This window comes from Melopsittacus undulatus, chromosome 10, assembly GCF_012275295.1.
Source record: "Melopsittacus undulatus isolate bMelUnd1 chromosome 10, bMelUnd1.mat.Z, whole genome shotgun sequence".
In the NCBI taxonomy this organism is placed as follows: Eukaryota; Metazoa; Chordata; class Aves; order Psittaciformes; family Psittaculidae; genus Melopsittacus; species Melopsittacus undulatus.
The window spans coordinates 33,844,020-33,867,500 of record NC_047536.1 but is presented as its reverse complement, the minus strand read 5'-3'; the positions used below and the strand labels follow the sequence as shown (position 1 = coordinate 33,867,500).

The following is a 23,481-nucleotide window of genomic DNA, read 5'->3' as shown; positions in this document are numbered from 1 at the left end:
AGATGTTTTTCTGTGGTGTGTGTCAGCAAAAGGAGCTCCTGGCTCCAATCCCAGCGGCTCATTGCTGCTCTCCCATTGCCTGTTAGTGACCCCGACTCAACCCTCTGCAGGGCTACAGGGTAAATCTGGGCAGAGAACTGATCTTCCCCAGACCATGAACACCCCAAATTCAAAGGGAATTCAAACAAAGCACCCAAATCCAAAGAGAAATGGTTACATTTAATGAGTTGGTTTTGAAACTGTGCTGAAAAGGAGTAATAAAGTGGTCCTTGCAGGAGCAGGAATGTTTGGGCAGTGCAGAAATACCTTAAACCACAGTTTCCCCCCCAAAATATGTGGAGAACTATAAGTAACTCCATACTATCACTTCAACACCACTAAGATTGAGCCTGAGCTTAACCTCTTTATGTCAGATACCTCATGCACTAAAAGGACTGATCCTGTTCCCTGCTGCTGCTCAATACAGCCTCTTGCTGCACATGAACAGACACCAGCACCGAAGGGACAGAAATCGAACACCCAAATACCACATTGAACATGAACACAGGGACTCATTCTGTGACATGATGCTGAGCTAGAACCTTTGAAAAGCCCTCAGAACAAACAGTTACCTTCGAAAGCAGGTGCCTGCAAGAAACACAAAGTAAATTAAACAGGGACCAACAGAGGAAAAGCTGGTTTGGGTTTGATCCCTGCCTCTGCAGAATGAATTCCTACTGTATCTGAAGGCAAAAGCAGCCTTCAAATAGGAAAGTGAATGGTGCTGATCACAGAGAAGCCTTTTTACGCTACAGTTCCCAAACCTGTTTGGTTTCTCACTTGTAGTTTCGGTCAAGAACCAATAATGGGGCACAGTTTGCTTGTGCAAGGCTGAGATATCTGCAAAGAGGAGGTGAGGGCAGCCCTGGCACAGGGAACACATCAACCACGGAGAGAGGGGAAGTGCCTCTGATCTCTGGACTTAGAGCAGATGAACAGAATCAGGGCTGCTTCCACAGGGAGGAGGAAGAGGAGGGCTCTGGAGCCTGGGGAAAATGGAATGCAGGGTGGGGAAAGGAAACACACTGCGCTTTGAGCTAAAGCTGGGTTAGGGTGGAACCATTTTAAAGCCAGGGTGTATCCAGGGAGTAAGTGCCTGGGTTTAAAGCAATGGTTTTTGTTTCCAGGCTTCAAAATAAGCTGACCTAACCCTTTAATAACAGAAACTCAAAGAGTTATTCCTGCAAGGATCGCATCCTGATGGTTCCCTTACCCACAGCCGTGGCGATAGGGAGAAGCCGGTTGTTCACTCAGCACTCCTGCCACCTCCAGCAGTGATTCTTCACCCCAAAGGCCAGGAATGGGGCAGCTCCCGAAGCCAAAGGAATGCAGGACATGAGCTAAGCCGATTTCACCCAGCTCAGCACCAAGAAGGAATTCTGGGGGTGGCATCAGAGCCCAAATCTGTCACCCCTCCAGGTCTGGCTCCAACAGGAGCCTGGCACTGCCAACTACCCCTGCTTAAGGTGTCCAAGTGCCTCCTCAATAGAACCAACATCAAACTGCCTCTCAGTCCCAGCCAAGAGGGTTTTAATGCCTTGCACTGTAACTGCAAGGTCAGGAAGAGCAGGTGGAAAAATGCAGTAATCCATTTCCAAGAGGCAGGGAATTTGTGATCCGTTGCCTACCCTCAAAGCTGCTCCAGCACCTTCCCAATGAGCGGAAGGGTTCGATCCAAAACATCCCCCTTCAGAAGGGACCTTTCCAGACTCGAGCCTAAGAGTGATGTAAATAAGGAACTAGCAGTAGGAAACTATTAGAACTTGAGCCTGGCTTGCTTTAGGCCATCAGATATTACTGACAACTGACATTTTACTCAGTCCCGTTTTCATTTGTGGCTCTAACAGGTAATTCAACATCTGCCTTAAGCTGTGATGTTGCAACCAGAACTTGGACCGTGGCAGGCGTAACAGAGACTCCTGCTCTTCAAAGCAAAAGCCATTTAAAGGAAGACTAAATGACTGTGTTCTGTCCAGTGATGTTTCAGCTCCTACACTGTGTGAGCCACTTCAATCTATGTGCTGTTCCCTACTACTTCTGCACACTGTCCATTTACCTACTAAAACTCTCCTTAGCATCTCCTTCAATACATCTGGTTTCCTGCCACAAAAAGCTACAGTTTACCAATATACCTTTATTTTAGATAAGATGGAGAGTGAATATCAAGTATGGGATATCAGACCTTTAAAAGTACATTTCCATGCCCTTTTTGAGGAGCAGGGAAAGAGGTTTTGGAGAGGCTAGAGCAGATGGATTGATGGCTCACTGTGGGAAGCCAGGCAAGGCAGAGCAGCATGTGGGAGCACTGTTATTTACCATGTGGCTGCATTTCAAACTGAAGCAAAAGGGGTTTAATACTGGGCTGCAGAAGTTAAAAGGAAGAGTTAGAAACAGGAGAGTTCATCTGTCTCTAATGGGAATAGCTGGGTGCAACAGCCTAAGAATCGATTCCCTGGGCCTCAATGCTCACCAGGTATTCCCAATACAGACACGTTCTGGTTTAACCTTGTCCCTGCATCCCCTCAGTCTGTCTCAGTCCCACCTTTACTACACCAAATTCAGACTCTTCATTCTCAGCACTTGTCACTTTCTACTATCCCTCTTTCACTCCTTATCCTCTTCTATCCATCCTACCCCTCCTTCCCTTGCTCTACCTGCATCCCACGCTGGCCTAATCCTTTACACCAGCCTCCATCACTGACTGCAAACCCATCCTTATGCGCTCACTCTCTATTTCTTCATTAATATTAACCTCCAGTGCTAGCTACAGATCTTTTTCCTTCTCTTTTAAACAGAAGGTAAATAGATTATTTATAAAGCACCATGTAAAGGCAGAGGCTTTACACAGCTTTTGCAGAACAAAAATCCTCAAGTGTTCCTTGAACACCTGAAGCTTGAACACGAACCCCACGCTCATTTTTCTTCCTATTCTCGTTATACAAGAGCTCTATTTCACTCTTTGGACTAATCCTGATTGCCAAGTATCACAACAGAAACAATGGCATCGTAATAATAGTCAAGGAGAGACTGGATGATTTGCATTGAAAAGGTGAAAGAGTTCCAGGAAATCCCATAGTTTGCTGGAATAAAACCACCTACACATTCACCTACCTGCACTCAGACAGGTCCCAAGACCTCACCTGCATCAGACTAGCTGAGAGTTCATCCCGACCGAGCTCTAGATGGGATAAAGGGATAGGAAAAGGCTTTTCCAGCAGCTGCCTCCAGTCCTGCTGGAGAGGCAGCAGCACAACTCCCTGCAGCAGGCGCTGGAATCAGATGGTGCCATTGGAAAATGATGAACCTGAACGTGGCCACAGCACGAGGGAGGAAACTTGTGCATAATTAAAGAGGATGGTGATAAATATTAAAGGCCCTGGGAGCTCTGCAGAGCCGGGAGGATCCAGGCAAGTCCTGGCTGCCCTTCCCATGAAGGTCACTGCTTAGCTCCTGAAGCCTTTCCTGCAGACCAAACAAACATCACTACTTGCAGCCACAGCGAAGCAGGAAGCTCCCAGCCTGCAGCAGCTTTAAACCCCACTGTTCTGTATTGGCAATAATCACCTTCATTTCACAGTCAGCTGCCACACGAATCCACTCCCGACTTCAGGATGCAAACAGTCCGAGGATGTGTGGGAGGACTTCCAAAGACATAAACTCCTGAATCACAACTCCTGTGATTGAACCAATGCATTAAAAGCATCAATAAATCCTTCCAAACACTCCCTCCAAGTGAGTTTTGCAGGGTATGGAGAGGCAAAACCAGCAACACTCTGTCAGCTTAAAGGCTCTCCTAGTGAGAGGCTCTTAAGTACCACCCAGACCTGTAGTTCCATGTACTCACATAACCCTGTACAAACCTTATCCAGCAAAGGAGCAACAAGTAAGGAAAACAAAGATGCTCAGGGCATCTTCACTTCTGAATCTCATCAATATCTTTAGGACTAACAAAGGGCAAGATGGTTCTTTAGAAAAGCTACAAAATTCAAGAAGAACAGGTTAAAATAAAAGGCAAACGTGTTATTTTTCAAGGCTGGGGAGGAAATTCGTCTTGGCTCAGTTAGGAAGAAAGTTGTTATTTATACAGCCCATCCTTCAGTTTCCTTTGGAGAACTGCTGGTCCAGGTTACTGCAGCTTGGTGAGGAAAACATATATTGGGCTGCTTCATACAAGACTGACATCCTGAACAACCCAAACAGGATGAGAAATAAACCCCTCGTGTGTTCTATGCTAAACAGAGAATCCAGATTAATAGTGAAACTATGATGGAGAGATGGTCCCCATGGAGCTGTGGGCTTCACTGACACCACCCTGTAGGGACCGAGAGGTTCCCAATCCCACATCCCAACTTGGTTTGTGCTCTACTGCACATCCTGTTTGATCACTCCTTCTTGGATGAAGAGGACACGCTCTTCATGGCAGATATTAGGGATCTCTTGCTTGGTTTGCTATTTCCATGATGTTACATTGCCATTCATAAGATTACTCCAGGCATTCCATTTTAACCCCTAGTGTGATCAACTTCAAGGACTCTGCAGCATCAGGAAAAGAATCAACTGATTTAGAAAGAATCTCTTTATCCTTTCAATTGAAAGAACACTGTGTCTTTTTGAGGCCACATAGGCTCATGTGTCACTACAGCCTACCCTGTATTTGGGACACTTTAGTACATTCTATCTGTATTGATAAGGACGTATTTCCCACTGGAAGAAGCACTTCTGAGTGTACACGAGCTGTTAGCTGTTCCAACAGTAAAGTTCCAGTGACTGCAACATGCTGCTTTGCAACATAAATGAAGTAATCCTGTATAATACAGGAATAGGAGAGTATTTTTATCTGTGCCCCAAATAACCACTGAATTAAAGGGTGATGCAATGGTTACTTGTAAGTTCCTCCTTCCGAATCGCTGCCTGCGTGTTGCTGAAATGCAGTGGTGCTTGAAAGCAGGACCGAAGGAGTATCCTGCACAATTCAAGAAGGAAGACACTAACACTGAGCTTTGGACCCTCCTAAATCAGCTCCTGCATTGCCAGAAGGACTGTTAGTTCTCTAGAACAGAGGCTTTTGCAAATGGCACCCACATTATCCCACAATGGAGGCTTTCAGACTTAGCAAACAGCATCTTAAAATAACTGAATAGATCAGAAGAGTGAATGAGCCAAAGAACAGAGAGTTCCAGGTAACTTGCTTCCTCTTCCCACTTAAGAAAGACCTCTCAACGCCCATTTCCTCAGCAAACAAGTACCTTTTCATCCTAGCTCTGAATAATACTGCAGGGCCACTTCCAAATGGATAAGGCAAAAAGAGCCCTAGGAAGTCTGTTTTAAGGCATGAAACCTGACACTACTAAATCAAAGCCATCATCAAGCTGAGATTTAAACACATCCCAAACATGCATTATGCAGTGCAGACACTTGCCATCATCCATTTTCACACAAGAGAATCCAGTTTTCTCCATGCACAGGAGCTAAGCTGGTGGCACACCTACACTACTACTGAATTCCAGCAGGAAAGGGAAGAACCTGGGGTACCAACAACCAACCCTGGGGCTTTTCAATGTGGAGCAGTTCACAAGAGGGCTGCTTCCACCTGCTGGAGATGGGAAATGTTACTGTGAGACCCTACTGCTTGTAGGGACCAGGCCAGTGATGGTTTGGGGCAGTGATTTCACCCAAACCATACATCCACACACACACACAACACATGCAGCCTTGTGGCTGACAAGATGTCCATGTGTTAACCAAACCTGAATATGCAAAGATCTCAAATCCTTTGAAATACCAAAAACATCTACCAAAAGACAAGAAATTGTGACCTAAGGCACACGCAGGGCTCCTTAGGGGAAGCATGCAGAGATGCTCCTTGCTGTTACATCCATATGCACCCATCCCATGCTGTGTCACTGTTCAGTTTTCCCCTTTGCTTTACAGGCACTAGTGGAATATTGGAACTACTTTCCCAACCACCACCACTGAGCTTCCCCTCTCCCATCATTGGAAACACCTCTTTCATTGGAAAACACCTTTAAACCAGATTTGGCACAATTTGCTTGTGCCTGGCGATGGTCTGTGTCAGGGCTGTGCTGAGCCAGCACCCAAAGCCACCCTCTTCTCTTCTGCAAGTGGTTGTAAAGATAAAGGACACTTACATTTAATTCCTTAATGATTAGGAATTAAAGAACAGAAACTTCATTCAGCTTCCAGTAAAACAATCTCTTTATTTCACCCTGTTTTCAGTCCATGCCCAGCTGCCTAAACCAGGCAGTGCTGCAGTTGTGTTACTGCAGCCACCCCAATGCATGTGGTTTACTGCGCTGACCTGTCCAAGCCCCACACCACTCCTTGGACAGTACTAGTGACTGGGCTGCTTTTATGGGATGCTATGGAAGTGAAGAACAGTTGCATGCAAACAGCATAGCAGGCAATGAATGCTGAACCCTGCTTCAAAACAACCCTGAAATCCATGCTGAACCCTGCTTCAATACACACGTTATAAACCCAGGATTCATTATAAATCACTTTTCTTAAGTTATCTCCCATTTTTCTTCTAACTGCTGTTGTGTAGATTTTATCATCAGCAATTAGAATAATTACATGCAAGCTTGCAGCAGATAAGCATAAAACATAGTAAATCTATAGACATTTGAACAGAGTTACCCCTTCAATGAAAACCACATTTAAACCCCAGTATATAAGCATCTTAAACATCCTTTTCCAGCCCATAAAGACTCTTCAGACTTTCTGTACTATTTATATTGCTTTTTCATCTGAATTTGGCAACATAAGGGTATATAATCTCACACACCCTCCTCCTGGTTGACTTGGGCTCTGGTATGCGATGAAACACAGGCTAACTCACCAGACAGAGCTCTTTAAGTCAGCTTGAAGGAGTTTGATACCACACTCCCTGCAAGTCCTTAGGATAAACCACCCAGACTACTCCTGTATCAGCAGCATTCCTGGACCTGTTAATTGCTGGGGATTAATGACTCCAATAGAACAGCTATTTTGAGACAGAAAATAACTATTGAAGATTCAGAACAACTCAAAACCACAGTTTTCTCCCCGGCTATATGCTTTAAAAGCAACCACTCACCCCAGACTACAAGCAGTCACACATCAAAATGCACTTCAAGCCACACAGTACTTCAAAAGACACACATGATTCTTAAGAGGTACCAACATTTCTCTTGCCATGAGCAGCAATGAGCTGTGGTGGTTTTCCTGCACATGAGAAAGTGACACCTGAATACCAGGAAGCACTGGAGATGGTATCATTCAGACTAAATTACACCCATGTGTGGTGTAATTACATCATTAATACACTGTGCAAGGACCATTCGTCATCCTTGACATTGGTTTGCACAGCTGCTAGAATAAATTCCAACCTTTCCTATCGTGGTGGTTTTGGGGGTGATTGAGGCCATTGTATGCTCAAGACCACAACAAAACTCTCAACCTCTCTCAGAGGAACACTAGCCAAGTGCTGTGATACTGATGTTCCTGACTGGATTCTGCTAACACAGGTTTCTGCATTTTTCTGGCAAGCTCAGCTATCTTGGAGACTAATAAGATCATACCACAAACAGATCTAATTAACCCAGTGGTTTTCATTTCAGCCATGGAAATCAGAACAACAACTTACTGGGGTCTCGACTGCTGTAGGGCCATCCTGAAGCAGGTAAGAATGATGGCATTGGAGAGCTTGCCCTGCTGTCCTCCTCCACTTGCTGTGTGATATGCCTCACAGTGTCTTTGTTTTTCCTGTTCTTCCTGCGCCCTGTGGGCTGCCAGCCATCCCCTACTCCTTGCTCTGAGAACACAGTCTGTATTGCACTATCCTTGCCAGAATGCAGTTCACTCCCTCCGTAATGCGACGGTGAAACCTGTTCCTCCTTGATCCGTAAAGAGCCATAGCCCATGTCACTAGACCAAAGAGACTGGGATGAAATGTCTTCGTGGCTGTCTGGTTTTGGTTCTTGATCCTCTTTGCCATAGCTGCTCCCTCCTTCATGGCAGCTGGCAATGGCTGAGTCTCCAGAGGAGTTTGCAGGGCTCGTGCGCCGCGCTAACCAGGGAGATATGCTCCTGCCAGCCACCACTGCTGAGATCAGAGCATCCGTACTGCTGCTGGAGGGGGCTCCAAGCTCATAATCAACGAGATCATCCGAAGCATCAGACTTGATGCTTATGTCAAGAGCTGCTTTGATGAAGTTGTGACAGGCCTGGACAATGTCTGTCATCTGCAGGTAACTCGCAGCTGACATCACCTCAATGACATTGCGGCTGGTCAGCGCGAGGTGTGCCGAGTACATGAAGTCAATGATGGCTTTAAAGCCTTGTGCAGTCACGATGTCCAGGTGGGTGACAGTGGCCTGGTCAGAGGTCTTCTGGACCTGGCAGTAGAGCGTTTTGAAGTAACGACTACTCCCAAGCAGAACGTTTTTGTGAGCCTTGAATATCTTGCCCTCCACTATGATGCAGACATCGCAGAGGATGCCATGCTGCCTCTGCTCATTCAGCTCCCGCAGCAGGTGCCGGTAGTGGGACGTGATCTCCATATCTTCCTTGCGGTTATTCATCTGGAGATCTTTGTGTTTCCTCTTCCACAGGTCCTGTAAGGGGAAGGAAATGACAGGACTTCAAAAATCCACTACAAATTGACAGAGATTTGAGACAAACCCTGAGTTGGGTCAATTTAAGTAACAAGTTCAGCCCAAAAGGATGCCGCAAAACAGGAAACACCACACATTCATTACATGATGCAGCTTCTTTTTACCAGACTTCAAGTAATTTGTGTTAAAAAGGAGATTGGATTTGAAGCTCAGTCCTCCAGTGGCTCATAACATCCCAGAGAAATGCTTCTTTAAATGACTGCAGACTTGCAAGCAAACCTGTCTTAAGTTACTTGGGTAAAACAAGTGTCAGTTGTTACTGCTGGAGTTCAGTGAAGTTTGGGGTTGAAACTGTGCTGATGGAGACAGACTGCTGAGGAGAGCTCTGTAACACACATCCCTCAAGGGAAGGAGTATTATGTGTAACACACTGAACAGATGAAGCCCTCCAACAGCAAAAGTCAATTGAAACCAGGCCTTGCCCCTCGCTATATTGCTGTGGAGGGGCTATAAATACAATGCAAGGCAGAAGAGCAATAAGCAAATCCAAGACTACAGATCACAAAATGTGAAGTCCCCACTCAAACTAAACTGGCAATAGATGAGAACTGTGACATTAATGTTATTTGAGGCTGAACTGCTTATAAACACAAGATCTTTAACTTGGCAATAAAGCATGTTTATCTCCTTGGCTTTACATCGCCAAGTTGACCCTACAACCACACTACGATACTGCAGAGGACAGAGAAATGCTAATGATCACCTGAACATTCATGCTGAGAAAGGATGCTTGTGACCCAGGCAACAAAGCATCCACCAACCAAGATGAATTCTGATCACCTTTCATGAAGTTTGGCACCATTATCCAAACAAAGGCTAGTTAGTGCCAGCAGCATGGCAAGTATCACATGTAAGTTATGCTCCGAATTACCCTCCTCTTAACACCCCAAAACAGAGAGAAAGTGGATATGTTGATTCAGATTGAATTTTACCCCAGCAGCAAAGTACAAACACAAGAGAAGCAACACATCAGTGCTGATTTCTGCCGTTTCATCTAGCTTAGATCACTTACTTGGGACTTACCATTAAGGTTTCTGTACTGTTTAACAGTGATTTAATGGTGCAGCTAAGCAGGAGCACTGAGCTGCACACACAGTGTGAAGGATACCAACTCCTTCCTCTCAAGAACACCAACTTGTTCCAATAGAAGAAGTCCCAACTGTAAAATCAGCACATGTGCCCACATGTCATCATACAGCTGTATAATTGGTTTCTGCTGACAAGACCAAATCTGAATGCAATTATGGGCAAGCCCATGCACCAGAGCCTGGATTTGGGCTGCTGGTGGTTGCTGATAAAACCACAATCACCACACTTGTGTGGCTGCACCATCTCAAAGCACGCACAGTTAAATATAAGCACTGTCAATAAGAGGCTGATGTGTGCTTGCAGCAACTTTCTAACATACATGCGGTTCAAAGCACAGATTCAGGTCCATCTGTACATCACCTCACAGCAGTCATGACTGAGAAAATGTCTCAATGAGTGCAGGAGGGTTCTTGTGCTGGGGAATGCAATCTGTAAGACCTCATTCCTCCTTCCTCATAGTCTATGCTAGTGTCATCATCTACAGGAGCACAACAGCTCCAGTTCAGCCCGCACCACTGGCTGGAGAACCACCTCTCACCCACAGAACACTGATGACACCAGGACCTTTCTTCTAGAGCCACCTGATGAGTCAAGAGTTCAAGTTATGCAAGATGCCTGCACAAGCATCTCCAGTTCCACAAGAATGGAGCTCTTCAGCAGTGTCACAACTGCTCATTTACAAGAACGGCTGGTCCTTAGTCATTGAGAAGCATTTGCTTCTTCAAGAGAGGAAGGACCGTGTTCCTGCACCACAAACAGCCTGAACCAGTGTTCATTATTTCAAACCCATGCAGCTTTCCTATGGAATTAAGCACAGAGTGCACAAAGAAGCTCATCTTATTTCTATTTGAATTGGAAGAGGTCAATAACAGAGCAGCTCTACGTTATCTGAATGCTACTTACTCACTACTGAAATCTGCCCAGAGTCTTCAAGCTCTCACACAGAAGCCATCTCCACTTCAAACACATGAAATACATCAAAGAAAATCAATCCAAGGATTAAAAACCCTCAGCCTAAGGAATTGATTTTCCAGGTGTTTGGCCTGAGAAGGCTGCAATGGAACCAGCAGTGGCTGCCACCACTTCCCAACCTCCTCCTGTTGGAGAGAGCCACCTCTTAAGGCAGGACGACAGTTCACTCTTGTCTTCACTCCAGAAACCACTGCTGCAGCTACTTTTAGGAGTCAAGGAGTCAGCTCAGTCCCTTCAGGAAACATGAATTGCCACATTGGATAAAGCACGTTGTCCATCACCAATCCTGCCTTCAACAGCTGCCAGATCCACGTGGTTCAGAGGAAGAGGCAAGAAAACCTCAGAGCATACAATTATGGAGCCAGAAGGTTCAGATATGGCATTTCCTTTTGCTGTTCAGCAAAAGTCCATATTCACAGGCAGCAAAGTCCATATATTCCAAGACATCAACTCCCTAGAATTAGTTTGGGGCTGGGGGAAATCTCCCACAAGGATCATTTTCTCTTCCTCAGTTTAATACAGATTGACAACTACTCCTTTATCCCCACATCTTCACCCACTTTTGTGAGTTTATGCAACAACAGCTTTTCACCTGGAAACTACACCCATTCCTTCAGATTTTATACATGTATTATTTCATATGTTGGTTCAGTGTCTGGGTTCCCCCTCACTGTTGGTAACAGACTATTTCTGATACACCTTGTCCTTTGTTGAAGCTGCCTCTTTGCCTGTTTGTCTCTTGCTTCCTTTGGTTTAGACCAGACCAGTTTGAGGCTCAGGCAATGGCTAACCCAGTGTTTTAGGGATGGAGCACTTGCCGGCCTCTGTAGGAAACAGCTTTTCCCTGACTTTCGTTCCTACCCAAGGGATCTGTGCTAAAGACAAACACAAAACCAGAACCCATGCAAGGTTCCTGTCCCAGCCACCAGGCTCTTGACAGCAGAGCCCCTCCAGTTAAGCACTGGGGACAAGAGCAGAGGGTGGGTTGGTGCCTCTGGGGCAAGAAGCAAAAACACTTGACATTCTAAAACATGAACATAAAACCCCAAGCAAAACCAACACCAGTATGTGCTCCTCTATGCAAAAGGAAGACAACTTGTCCTTGTTCCAAGAAGAAACAGAGACATGAATGGGAAAGACACCCATGGAAGAGCATCCTCTCCATGGACAGGCACAGTATCACACAGCAATGGTGTGGATGTTCCTGTGTTCAGTTCAACCAGCAGAGTTTAATGCTTTCCAAACCAGCAACACTTATTGTAGATGTCTTGATCTTCCACTGTCTAAAGGTCTGTTACTTCATACCCATCGTTCCACATTCAGCATCTGTCACAGCACTGCACCTTTCCAATGCGAGGTCTTTGGGGGAGAGAATTAAATATGCCTCCAATTCAGAGGAATTAATTAGTTTTCTGTCTACCCATGTCAAACCAGAACATCCGTTTAATGTCAAGGATCACCAGGGAATTAATCCAAGTTAAATTTAAGGCAATTTGCTAGTAGTTAAGAATTCAGGAAGCTTCAAAAGCCTGAGCTCTCGTGTTCCAAATTCACATGCTGCTTTGTGGCTTGTTGTTGGACTTTTCTCCCCTTTTCCTGGTAATGATATTTATCTCCACTTAAAACATGTTATGGAAAGATCCCTTTGGCAAAGCAGCATCCTTCAAACTTCCCCTGGAAGCATTGTGGAAGATGGAATAATTGCAAACATCGCTTAGACACAGACCTCAAAGATCAACACCACATTTTGGGGTTTATCTCCGGTCTTTTTAGGACACTGAAGGATTTCGAAGTTCAGCACCTACTAAAAGCTTTCAGCCTGGGCCAGTGCTGACAGCACATGGCCACAATGCAGCTTTCCAAGAAGCCAATGAGCCGTGAAAGCTCATCTGTAGGTTTTCCACCAAGTCAATGGCAGCAGATCAACCTTTCTTCCTAAGTCAGTCCACAGACAGCATTGAGACTGCTACCTCTCCAAACCCAACTAAACTAACCCCCCTGTCCCTAAGCAAACAACACTTGCACGTAACAGCAAAAGGAACAAAGGAAAACAGATTTACTCATCTCTTTCATGCAAACTTCTGTCAAGGCAGAGGCCAGCGTTTTCTTTCTCAGGTCATCAAAGCCCTGCTCTTCAAGTAGGCATTAATAATTCAGACAATCTTGAAGCCTGGTTGGAATGAACCTCGTGCTACAAACACAACAGCCACGAAAACTGTTTATTTGGCACTATCAGTACAGTTATTTGAACATGAAAATATCACCTGGTGATGTAAGAGTCTAAATAAATAACAGTCTTCACCTCCCGTTGGAAAGGTTTGAAAGGAATAGCCAGGAATTACAAAGCCAACTGCTCAGAGTAAGTATCCACAATAAGTCTCCTGACCCAAAGGCAAACAGCAGTAAAGCTAAGGGGTATAAATGTGCTGTATCTAAAGCTCAGTGCGTTATTTGGCTTTGGACATAAAGCCACTTGCAAGAAATAGAGGACACGCATGAAAGTCCCTTCAGTGCAGTCCCCGGGGAAAGAGTGGGGACAAAAATAAACTCCTTTTACTCAGAAAGAAAACAGGGGAAGCAAAATAAGGAAAAACCCCAAAGGACTAGAGAGGTTTTGCTGTTTGGTTCCTATTTGCGCCCTCGGAATACAAAGGAAGCCAAAATTCAACCTCCAAGATGTTTGTTACAACTTTCTAAACATGCTTCTACACTTAATAGCAGGGACACAAGTTACAGAGGACCAAAACACTCCTAAGTGCTCTCCAGCAGCAGCCACCGTGTGCTCCCTAGGGAGAACAGGCCAACTGGAATTTGACCAAAAATGTGTTGTTTCCTCCCCCTTCTCCCTTTGGAGAACAGCAAAAACAGCCCAAGGAAGAACTCCAGTTCACTCCAATGGTTTCTGACACAAAAAGGCAACAAACACACCCCACTTCTCTGCTGCCCCTCCGTCCATGTCTCCACTCCCAAGACATTCCAGCATTTCTGGAATTCCTCTGCAAGGGAGCTCCAGACTCACCTCACACATGACACTGTGTGTAAGGAGTTTCACTTTCATGCAAGTAAAGACAACAGGGATGCAGAGGATTCCTTTTGTCCATGTGCCCTGTGCTGACAGGAACAGAGAGCAAAAACCCCAGTGTAACCTCAGCAACAGCAAAGAATGGTACCTGCACTCACCCGCCTAAGACTGGGGATGTTAATAGATAACTCCCTGCAAAGACACTGCTCATGAGCTTCACAGTGCAGATCCCCACAAGCACAGCGTTTTCTCCTCCCAAGTGTGTTTGAGGAAGAGCATTGGAACACCCCTGCTTAGCATTCTGTAGTAGTTACAATTCAGAAAGGCTATGAGTAAAGTTCAAATAGCAGGAGCAGGGCAGCATCACACCTTCAGCAGCCAGAACACAGCAGCAAAGAAATCAAACTCAGGGCAGGAAGAGATGTCAACTCCCCATCTGTCCCAGTTAGACTTAGGCAGAAAACACAAAGCGTTTTATACCATATGATCAGTTTACAGCTGCTTTTACCATGAAAATATACTGATCCAGATTCAATTTGGAATTAAAAGAAGGCAAATTTGAACAAGGACACTCTAAACACTACACACTTCTAGTCAAGCATCATAGTGTTACAGCTTTGTTTCCACAACCCAAACACAAGCCACAAGCACAATCCAATAAGCAGAACACAAAATAACCAGGAGCTACCATGAAACATTGCACTCTCTACTCCAAAACCAGCAACTTGGCTTTGGCCTTTGATACCACATCATCTACCTGAAGTCACAGGGCCAGCAGGGTGGAAAAGATGGACACTACACAAGTGCAGCCAAAAGACAGGATTCTGGAAAGGATCTTAGGAAAATCCATTTATCAACCTACAAGTAGCTCTGACAGCACATGAAGAGAAATCCAGGTCTGAAGTTGAAAGCTAAGGGAAGGTTGTTTGCCTCCCCAGTTTGGAAGGAGGGCAATTGGTAATTAGGACAAGAAATTTAGAAACTGAAGTTAAAAATAGGAGGAAAAAGGGCAAAACCATAGCAGAGATCCACATTTTCCTATCGTGCTCTTCACATCATAAGCAGTGGAGAGTTTTACTCATTTTGTTAGAGGAAACCATGCAAACTTCCATATTAAAGGAATTATCAATCAAAATCCAAGACAATTACTCCTTACCAGTAACAAACTGGGTTCCAGGTCTGGTGTTTCTCCTACAACAGCTGAGGACATCAACAGCCCTAGGGCAGCACAGGTAGTGCAGCAGTCCTTGACCTTCCGATAGCACTGCTGGGACCTCTTGTAGGAGAAGGGGAGAACTGCAGCAAAACCCAAACGAAGAGCATTAAACTACAAATTACTGAACTACAGTGATACATTTTGAAGGCTTTTCCCCCCAAACCCACAGTTATAACATCTCTTTTTATGACTTCACCCCAGAAAATGAAAGCATAGCAATACATTGCAGGTAAGGAAAGCCTGGTACCTTATTGCAATACTACAAACAAGAGTTATTTCTTGTAAGTATGAGAAAGAAGATACCTAATTTTAGATACTAAAACTTCAAACAGGTCCTTGAAACAACAGGGTTTCCTGTTTGGTAGCTTTTCCAAACATTCTCACTTTAACGACTTAGGAAAGAGACATTTGTGGCCCAAAGAGCATTAATTCACCTTATCTGACCTATAAAATAGGAGGCTAAAAAGCTACTTTGGCAAGTCCTGAGAGAAGGTTGCAATGGAGTAGTCAAAGGAATTGTCTTCTTGACATGTTCAGTTGCCAGTTCCTACCGGCTGGCACCATTCTGGGTGAAGAGACTAAATAATCCCAAGATTTTGAGGGAGAATTCTATGAAATACAGATCCTTAGGTATAATAAGGCACATTCCTGGATAAATATTGATGTTTAGGATCACAAGGATAAGAAAAAGCTCATCCAAAGGGATTTTGTCTGAGAGGACACATCAACTATAACTATCATCATGTCCATCTGTCTTTCCCATACAAACCAGGCTTTATTTCCTTCAGAAGAACAGTCACTGCACTGGAAACATTTAAACTCAACTAAAACTTCTGACTATGGATTAGTCAAAACTTTACACTGCTTATGCACTGCTGATCCCTCCAGCAAAGTGTTTGCCACATAGTTCTGATCTCTGCATTGAGATCTCTTCAATCTACAGATAAGCTCTTCATGAAAATCAGTTATAAATCAATGCTGTTGATCTCACCTTCTGCAGTAACAGAAAACCTCAGCAGAGAAACTAAGCAAGCTTTTCCAGTACAAACTGATGTTATTTCAAGTGGGGAAATGAGTATCTAACACACAAACAGAGCATTAAGGCAAATCCAGGCACTCTGATGGCACCAAGCACAACTGTTAAACCCTGACAACAAATATGACCCAACGGAAGCAAATACCACTGGGTTTGTTCTCAGTGTCTATTTCAGACTGCCAAGTCTTGCCTTTCTCTGATTGCTTCTCCATAGCAATTGTTTTGGCTCCTTTTAGTCCTGTTATTTAGACAGTTAAAAAAACAAAGTGGGGGAGTGAGGGAACACATGGGAAATGACTTTGTTAGCAAAGGGTAAAAATAAGTGGTATTTTTCACTCAAACTTAGGGCTGTGACCATAAAAACTCCCATCTACACCTCTGCCCCAGAGCCCAGAATAAACCAGAACAGTCCAGTAAGAACAGCAAAGCTCAGACCTGCACTGTTTTGCACTGATCTGCATTTTTCCTTCTTGCTTTGAGTTCTGAACCTGCTTTCCTCTTGTAGTCGAAGAGATGAGCATCAAGTGACCATGATTAATGGAGGCACCTCTGCTACAAGGTAGGAACACAACAGCCAGGGGTATTCCTCCAACTCCAATTGCTAAAGGAATCCTACTCTTTCTCTTACCACATCACAAAGTATCTTTAAATGCTGAGCACTTACCAACAGTTGAAAATGTTTCCTGTTAGCAACAATAAATGTCGTGATGTTTCACAGCTGGCAAGTGCATGTTTTAATGAAGAGAGGAGAATGGGCTCTGCTGACAACCTCCAAAGGGCTCATCAGATGTCCTGCATTTGGGAATGGGAAGAGGAAGAGGCACAGATTAAAATCTAAACTATAAGTTCATATAAAAGCCTTCAGTGGCACATAACTGCAAGCAGCACATTCACAACTCTGCCATTTCAAACAATGTTATATTTCTATCAATCAGCATAAAGGAGAAATAATTTTGCTTGTGTTAAGTTAAAGGAAGAATTTAACATCAAATGTTAACACCATTAACACTCCTGTGCTTCCAGACACAAGTGCTTCAAAGAACTCACTGTAAAATGATTCTGTGATTCTCCTTTATATGAGGATTTCAAACATTTTTAACAAGATACAGAAAAAGAGGCAAACACCCAACAGAAAGTAAGTTCTCATTTCCGTGCCTGTAAAAGTGATGCAGCCACAATACAACATTGCAGCCTGTAACAGTGCTTATACAACAGGATGCACCTTTCCAACAGGGCACTAGGTGCACGTTTCTAGTTCAAAACACTTCTTGCAATAAAGTTTCTGCTGCTCTTTCCATTTCCTCTGCATTTCCCTTCTTCATTTCCCCATAACTTCCGTCTCTGTCCATCTGCCTGTCCCACCATCTTCTCTCCATCATGGAGACCAACACAGTACAGAAACAGTTGCTGGGATTGAAGGAATATGGAAGAGCCAATGGGTATCTAAAGGGCAAGAATTTTATAGGGTACCAGGCACGAGGAGTCTGGTCATACCAAAACCAACATAAGCATTTAGCTACAGATACAGCTGCTACTCCAGCAGTGAGGATTAAAGAGCAACCTGAAAAACCCCAGGTGCCTGTAGCTGGTGTGACACTCACCACTCCAAATGCCATTAACTCCTACAAGATCCTAAGCTGCCACTTAGAAGAGCATCACAAAAGCAATCTGAGCAAAAGACTCTGCCCTTGTGCATCTATTACCAAAACCAAAACAACATAAAAAGCACCTAAAAAAGAAGGAGGATTAAAGAAGTGTGATCATATCACACTGGGAATTGCCCTGAAAAATGCTTCCCCCCAAACTTTCACATTGGTTTTTGGCTCTTTAACTTGGGGATCTTTGTGTTAAGTTCCCAAAGTCAGTATGTGAAAAGGAGGGAAGCAAAGAAAGAGGAAGAATCGTGAGGGAATTTTTAAAGGGAAGTATGGCCATGGGAGCAACCGAGGGGAAGAGCACCCAAGAGACAGAACACACGTAAGGAGTCAGGAATACCCTAGGAATAAACATGCCAGCAGAACTAAGGGGAACACAGGAGGTGCTGTGTGTAACTCAGGCTCAGAGCCTCGGGTAATATCCCACTTTTAGTCCAAATCTCATAATCCAGATTTGATCAACTCTTATAAAACACTAAATAAGAAGCACAGTGAAGCCAAGAAGGACAGAGCAGTAATAAGAAGGAAGTCAATAAGTGAGGGTTTTATCCTCATTCTCCAGCCCTACAGTGGTGGGACTGTTCAGAGCACTCCATCCTCACTGCTTCCCTCCTGGGTACTTCCATCAGCTGGTTTCAGGCTTGGGTATTTTAAGCACCTAATGGCTAATCCAGAGCATTGATGCTTCTGTTTTGAAGCATGATTCGAGCACTGGTCAGAAAGGTATTTCCTCCAATGGTATATTAGTGCAAAAGGTGCATGTTTTGGTTAACGCTTTCCTCACCCAGAGTGAGCCCAACTACCTCAAGTATCCACTTTGAGTTCTTCACAAGGTGAGAAACAGAGGAAACAAACTCCTTTGGATGTATTAAGTTCGTTCAACACAGGAGGAGGAAACAATTAGGCGGATAACCAACATCTACACAGCTATAAACACATTCCTTGCTATGCAAAACCCTACTTGCTTTTCTAAGCAGGGTTCTTAAGCAGCAAAGTTCCTGGCACACACTCCGACATCCTTGTTACAAGGCTTATTTTAATCCATACACAAGCTGTGTTTGTGGAATATTCCTGCCATCTCACTGCCTCCCTCCAATACAACAGACCCCAACTCAGCTTTACTGCAATGCAAATGCCAGGCAGCTTCCAGCCTTTGCAGAATGTTTTTCCTCCTTAATGCCAAGGAAGTGTCAGGGCAGGAGGGATCACTGCTGCCTGGGCTGGAAAAGCCATCTTCCCAAACAGCAAGGCAAAGAAAGGCAAGTTTGAGCCCTACCTCAGCATCTACAATAGGCAGGTACATCCTTACCTCACCTACACGCAACAGAGCCCCACAAAGTGGGACGCATTTCCATCTAATTGGAATTGCTGTCAAGGAGCCCATCCGGCACTCGGATGCTGTTCAAACTCAACGTTTCAAGGCTGTTGGGTCTTAAATATGTGGGTATGGAAGGATGTTAAAGCAAGTGTTCAGAACAGCTAAGTTGGTAAGGGACAGAAAAGCCCACCCAGGGTTTAACCTCTGACCCAGGAGCCTCTGAGCTCCACTATTGGGGAATTCAGTGAGGACTTCACACTAGTTTATGCGTATGAAGAATAAGCAGTTTTAACACAACTATGATTTTTTGCCAGTATATATAATATATAATAGAAACCATGTGGAAGAGCTGAGGAAGCTCCGCACCCGTTTCACATAAAGGAAGGCTGATAAAAAGCAGTGACAACACCAGCACATTCACTCACAGCTACAGGATGGCACCGAATCCCAAGCAGCTCTGGTTCCAAACTGGACATCCCTGTGCAGCCAAACGCACCACGGCAGCACAGACCCAAAAGCTACTGAAAGAGTCTCTCCTCTTCCATCCCCAGTGAAAGAAGCCCCACACCAAGCAATACATGCTCTTATTTCACATCCTGCCTAAAGGACTGAATACCTAGAGGGAACTGAGAAAACCAGGCACTGATGGTTGTGCTTAAGGGAGCTGTAACATGACCACAGCACCGAGTGAAACAGAAAACCCTCAAGAAGGGATAAAGTGAAGGTCTGAAGCAACAACCGGAGTCCTGACAGTCGCTGTGCTCGACCAAAACACCCTAAACCCCTCCCAGAGACCATGGGGTGAGGAGCAGACCACAGCACTTGGCACAGCCCCACTACCTCCCTCTATCTCACAGCAGTGGTAGGTCCGTGTCCTCTCGCCTAACGTGACCCCTGCTATCTGCAGGCAGCTCCACAACGTGCCTGCTTTCACTATTAATACACTTGGAGTTTCAGATATCACACATAAAACACAGGTAAGTCACTCACTTCACAATATTCAAGCCGGTCCTAAGCCAGAAGTGAAATACAAACATTAATCCTTCTGTGTCCGTATTTCCCAGGGTAACACTGGCAGCCACGAATGGACACGACCTGCTAACTCCTGGGAATGCTAAGGGACATGTGGGACAATCCTTACAGCTGCAGGTAGCTCTTCAAAGACTTAAACTAAGCCCAGCTTTGCCCTTTTGTTTGCCCATTAAACTGAGCAGACAGCAGGGAGGAAACCCCCTGTGAGTGGGGAGTTTGGAGACTGGGGCTGCCAGTAAAACCAGCAAGAACATGAAGGGGGAAATGCCCTGGGAAAGGTGGAGCTGCTTCTGAAGTCAATGTGCTCTGGGAGCAAGCAGCAGCAGTTTGGATGGGGCGTTATCCTGCTGGGAGGACAGGAAACTTCACTGGGAAACTTCAAAAACACATATCTAAACAGAAACAACATCCACCCAAGTGCCTAGCAAAGCCCAAAAGAACTCATCCGACCTCCCAGCAACACAACATGTTAGCAGGGGACAAGCAGGAGATTCGACAGCAAATCACAGCCCTTTCAAACAGGAGAGCTGCTGGGGAAGGGGGTGCTGCTAAACTGGTTTTCCTTTAAGCACTTCCACTTCTTAAGGAGGAAAAAACCCTCTTGCGAAGAACATCTCCACTGTTGTACAACTGTCCCAGAAAACAAAGACCACGGGGAGAAAGTGGCCCATTTTCCAAGAACCCCGTGTACGGGTCATGTTTTCAGCAGCTCAATCCTACATCTCGAGGATGAAGCAGCATTTAAAGCCTACAAATACACATCTCACGGGTGACTTATCTGAACCCCCAGTTTTTGGTGCCACACTCAAACTGACCCAGTTACATCAAAGAGTCACAATATAGATATGAAAACAACTGTGAGTGAAGTTTTGCTGTGAGTGAGTTTCCCCCTCCTGGACAGGCTGCATCAAAACCAAACCACCAGTTTTCTGTTTCAGTTACTGTTATCCCACCAGCATAGCAAAACATGGAATATTTGCCAGGCACATCCATTTGGGAGCTGCCCTAAACCCTGTTTTGTAGCTGAGCCCTGAGCCCATAGGGCAGGCTGCTGTTCCCAGTCCTCCTCAGCTCCCCAGAAGCACCTTATGGTGCTAATTCCTCCCCACATGTTGAAAATATTGTGACTAATAACACACACTCCACCCATTTCTTTTTTCCATCACTAAAGGCTTTCAAAACCTAAAACTTGACAACCAGAGAAGCTGAACGGACTTTAGAAAGGGAAAGGCAAATCTCACTTGCAATTACAAGATGCTATAAAAACATACGATGTTTAAGCTAGAAGAGCGATGCGTTCCCAGCAAGCTGCTTCCTGAATGTTACAGTTCTCTCACTCTTGGCTAATGCAGCTTTTCCCTTTAATCCCCCCCGAATAAATAGAAGGAAAGAAAGAAGGAAAACTCCCTTTCCTTCTGGAGACACCACATTTGATGCATTAGTCGCAGGGCTGCTCTTTACACACAGAGAACCCACACTTGTAATAAATACTTGATCGAGTGCAAGAACCGAGACCTAGATGTGTGCGACAGCCCCTAAATGCTCCCCAAGATGCGAGGGATGCCATTAAAATGCAGGCAGGAACTTTGGTACAGGTGTCTGCACCAGCACTGTTTGCTAAACACGGCTCTAATTAGCATGGCTTTAAACAATGCTGATAATAATCCAGTCCTGGCAGGCTCGCAAGTGAATCACTGGGATTGCAAAAGAAAAGCAGGAGGAATTCATTAAAGAGCAGTTCAAACTCTCCTTTGTTTATCTTCCCCCTGTCAGGTGTAAAGAATAAATAAATCCGGGATTCTCTCCCTGGATTGCATCCCAGTGCTCAGCTCCACAATACATCCCTGCTCCAGGGAGGTACCAACGTGCTCCATACCCCCCCTTCCCAAAGCTCCGCTTCCAAAGGAGCTTCCTCCCACTATTCCAGTCCTGCAAATCTGCTCCATTCTCTATTTGTCATCTGGGATTGAGTTATCAGACACTACTTGTATTACTTTGGGAACTGACATGTCTATTTCCAGAGACACAAAGGCAATCCCAGCAGCACAACCCCTGCTTCTGACCAGCACCTTGCCTTCCCAATTCAACCACCGCTTTCCTCCTGGGGGGGGAACGACACCTCCCTCATTGCCCAGCATGACAGCAAACATTCCCAGCCACTTTTGCACTTGTTACTGATGAAATCCCACCTTCATCCCCCCCCGAAGCACCAGCGCTGTTTGCCAACGGGGTTTTGTTGTTGTTGGTTAGTGGGATTTGATGGTCGGTTTTCCAACCCCCCCCTTTCTATAAGAGGGTCACTTCCCCCATTTCAGCCTGCAATTAAAATGGAGGCAAGGCCAGGCGATCTATGCCTGGCTTTAGGGGGAGACAATAACCCAAAACAGGCCTGGCTTAAAGAGAGAAAAGAAGGGGGGAAAAGAGAAGGAGAGAGGAGAAGAAGCAAGAGAAAGAGGCAGAAAAAGAGAGCAATAGAAGACGATTATTACCTCATCCCTTTTCTCCCAAGCAGTTTGGAACCACACTCCTGACAAACTCTTGGTCCAACTTGCACGGATGCTGGTTTTTAATGGGGTTGGGGGGGGGGAAAGGGTTTGAATGCTGGAGCCGGGATTGAGGCTTGGCTCTTGCAAGTGGAGCTGCTGTTAAAATGCCCCCTTGTCTCTTCTCCTCTCCCTTGAGCTGGGTGTTGACGCAGCAGAAATTACCAGCTGGAAAATTCCCCTTTTGGAGGTTACGGGGAGGGGAGGGTTATGGGGGGGGGCGGAGAAGGGGAGGGGAGGGCCGGGGGAGGGGGGTTAAACCCTGCCACTTACCAAGTTAAGCCATCCACCCCACACCAAATAAGACATCGCGTCCCAAAGAAGGCACCGTGCCCCCCTCCGTAGGCTGGGAGCGACCGGCCCCCGCTCCCCCCACACCCCCCCCGGGTTGTGGCCGCTGAGGGGGCGATGGGAGCGGTGAGCACGGCCGAGGCGGTGGGGAAGGCGATAAGGAGGTGGTGGAGGTGGTGAAGGGGGGGGTGGAAAGCGCTGCCCTCCTCGCCTCGCCTCAGGGATGGGATGGGGGCGGCCATGGCGACCCCCGCTCGCCTCAGGGAGTGGGGTGGGGGGGGGCATGGCGCTTACCTGAGCCCCATGGAGGAGAGCGCGGTGTGGGAGCGGCCGGAGCTCGGGGCTCCGTCGGTCACTCCGTGCGTCTCCTCGGGCTGGGGAGGGGAAGGGGAAAGGGGGAGGAGGGCGGAGGAGGTGAGGGGGGGGGGGTAGAAGGGGGGGGGGGAGGGGGGGGCCGGGCGCGCTCCCGTCGCTCCCTCGGGCGCGCGGGGCGCGAACCCGCGACAGGCGAGCGCGGAGGGGGGGGGGGACTGAGGGGAGGGGGGGGGGGAGGCGGGGCCGCGCGGCGCGTGCCGGCGCCTTCGCCCCGCCCC

At 45.9% G+C, this 23,481-nt stretch overlaps 1 protein-coding gene across 4 annotated transcripts in view; it reads right to left on the bottom strand.

Annotated features, from left to right (window-relative positions):
• The window catches only part of ZBTB46 (zinc finger and BTB domain containing 46), a 43,637-nt gene extending 20,370 nt beyond the window's left edge, over positions 1-23,267 (bottom strand). For 2 of the 4 annotated variants that reach the window (XM_034066770.1, XM_034066773.1), the window contains exons 1-5: positions 23,183-23,267; positions 22,544-22,736; positions 16,714-16,841; positions 14,954-15,093; positions 7,685-8,654 (exon numbers count right to left, since the gene is read on the bottom strand). In XM_034066770.1, coding sequence (XP_033922661.1) covers positions 7,685-8,654; positions 14,954-15,007 — 1,024 coding nt within the window. In that variant the 5' untranslated portion in view covers positions 15,008-15,093; positions 16,714-16,841; positions 22,544-22,736; positions 23,183-23,267. Of the gene's footprint in view, positions 1-7,684; positions 8,655-14,953; positions 15,094-16,713; positions 16,842-22,543; positions 22,766-23,182 lie in introns of all 4 variants that reach the window. The other 2 variants (XM_034066771.1, XM_034066772.1) reach the window with 2 other exon arrangements.
• Between the last annotated feature and the right edge of the window lie 214 nt (positions 23,268-23,481).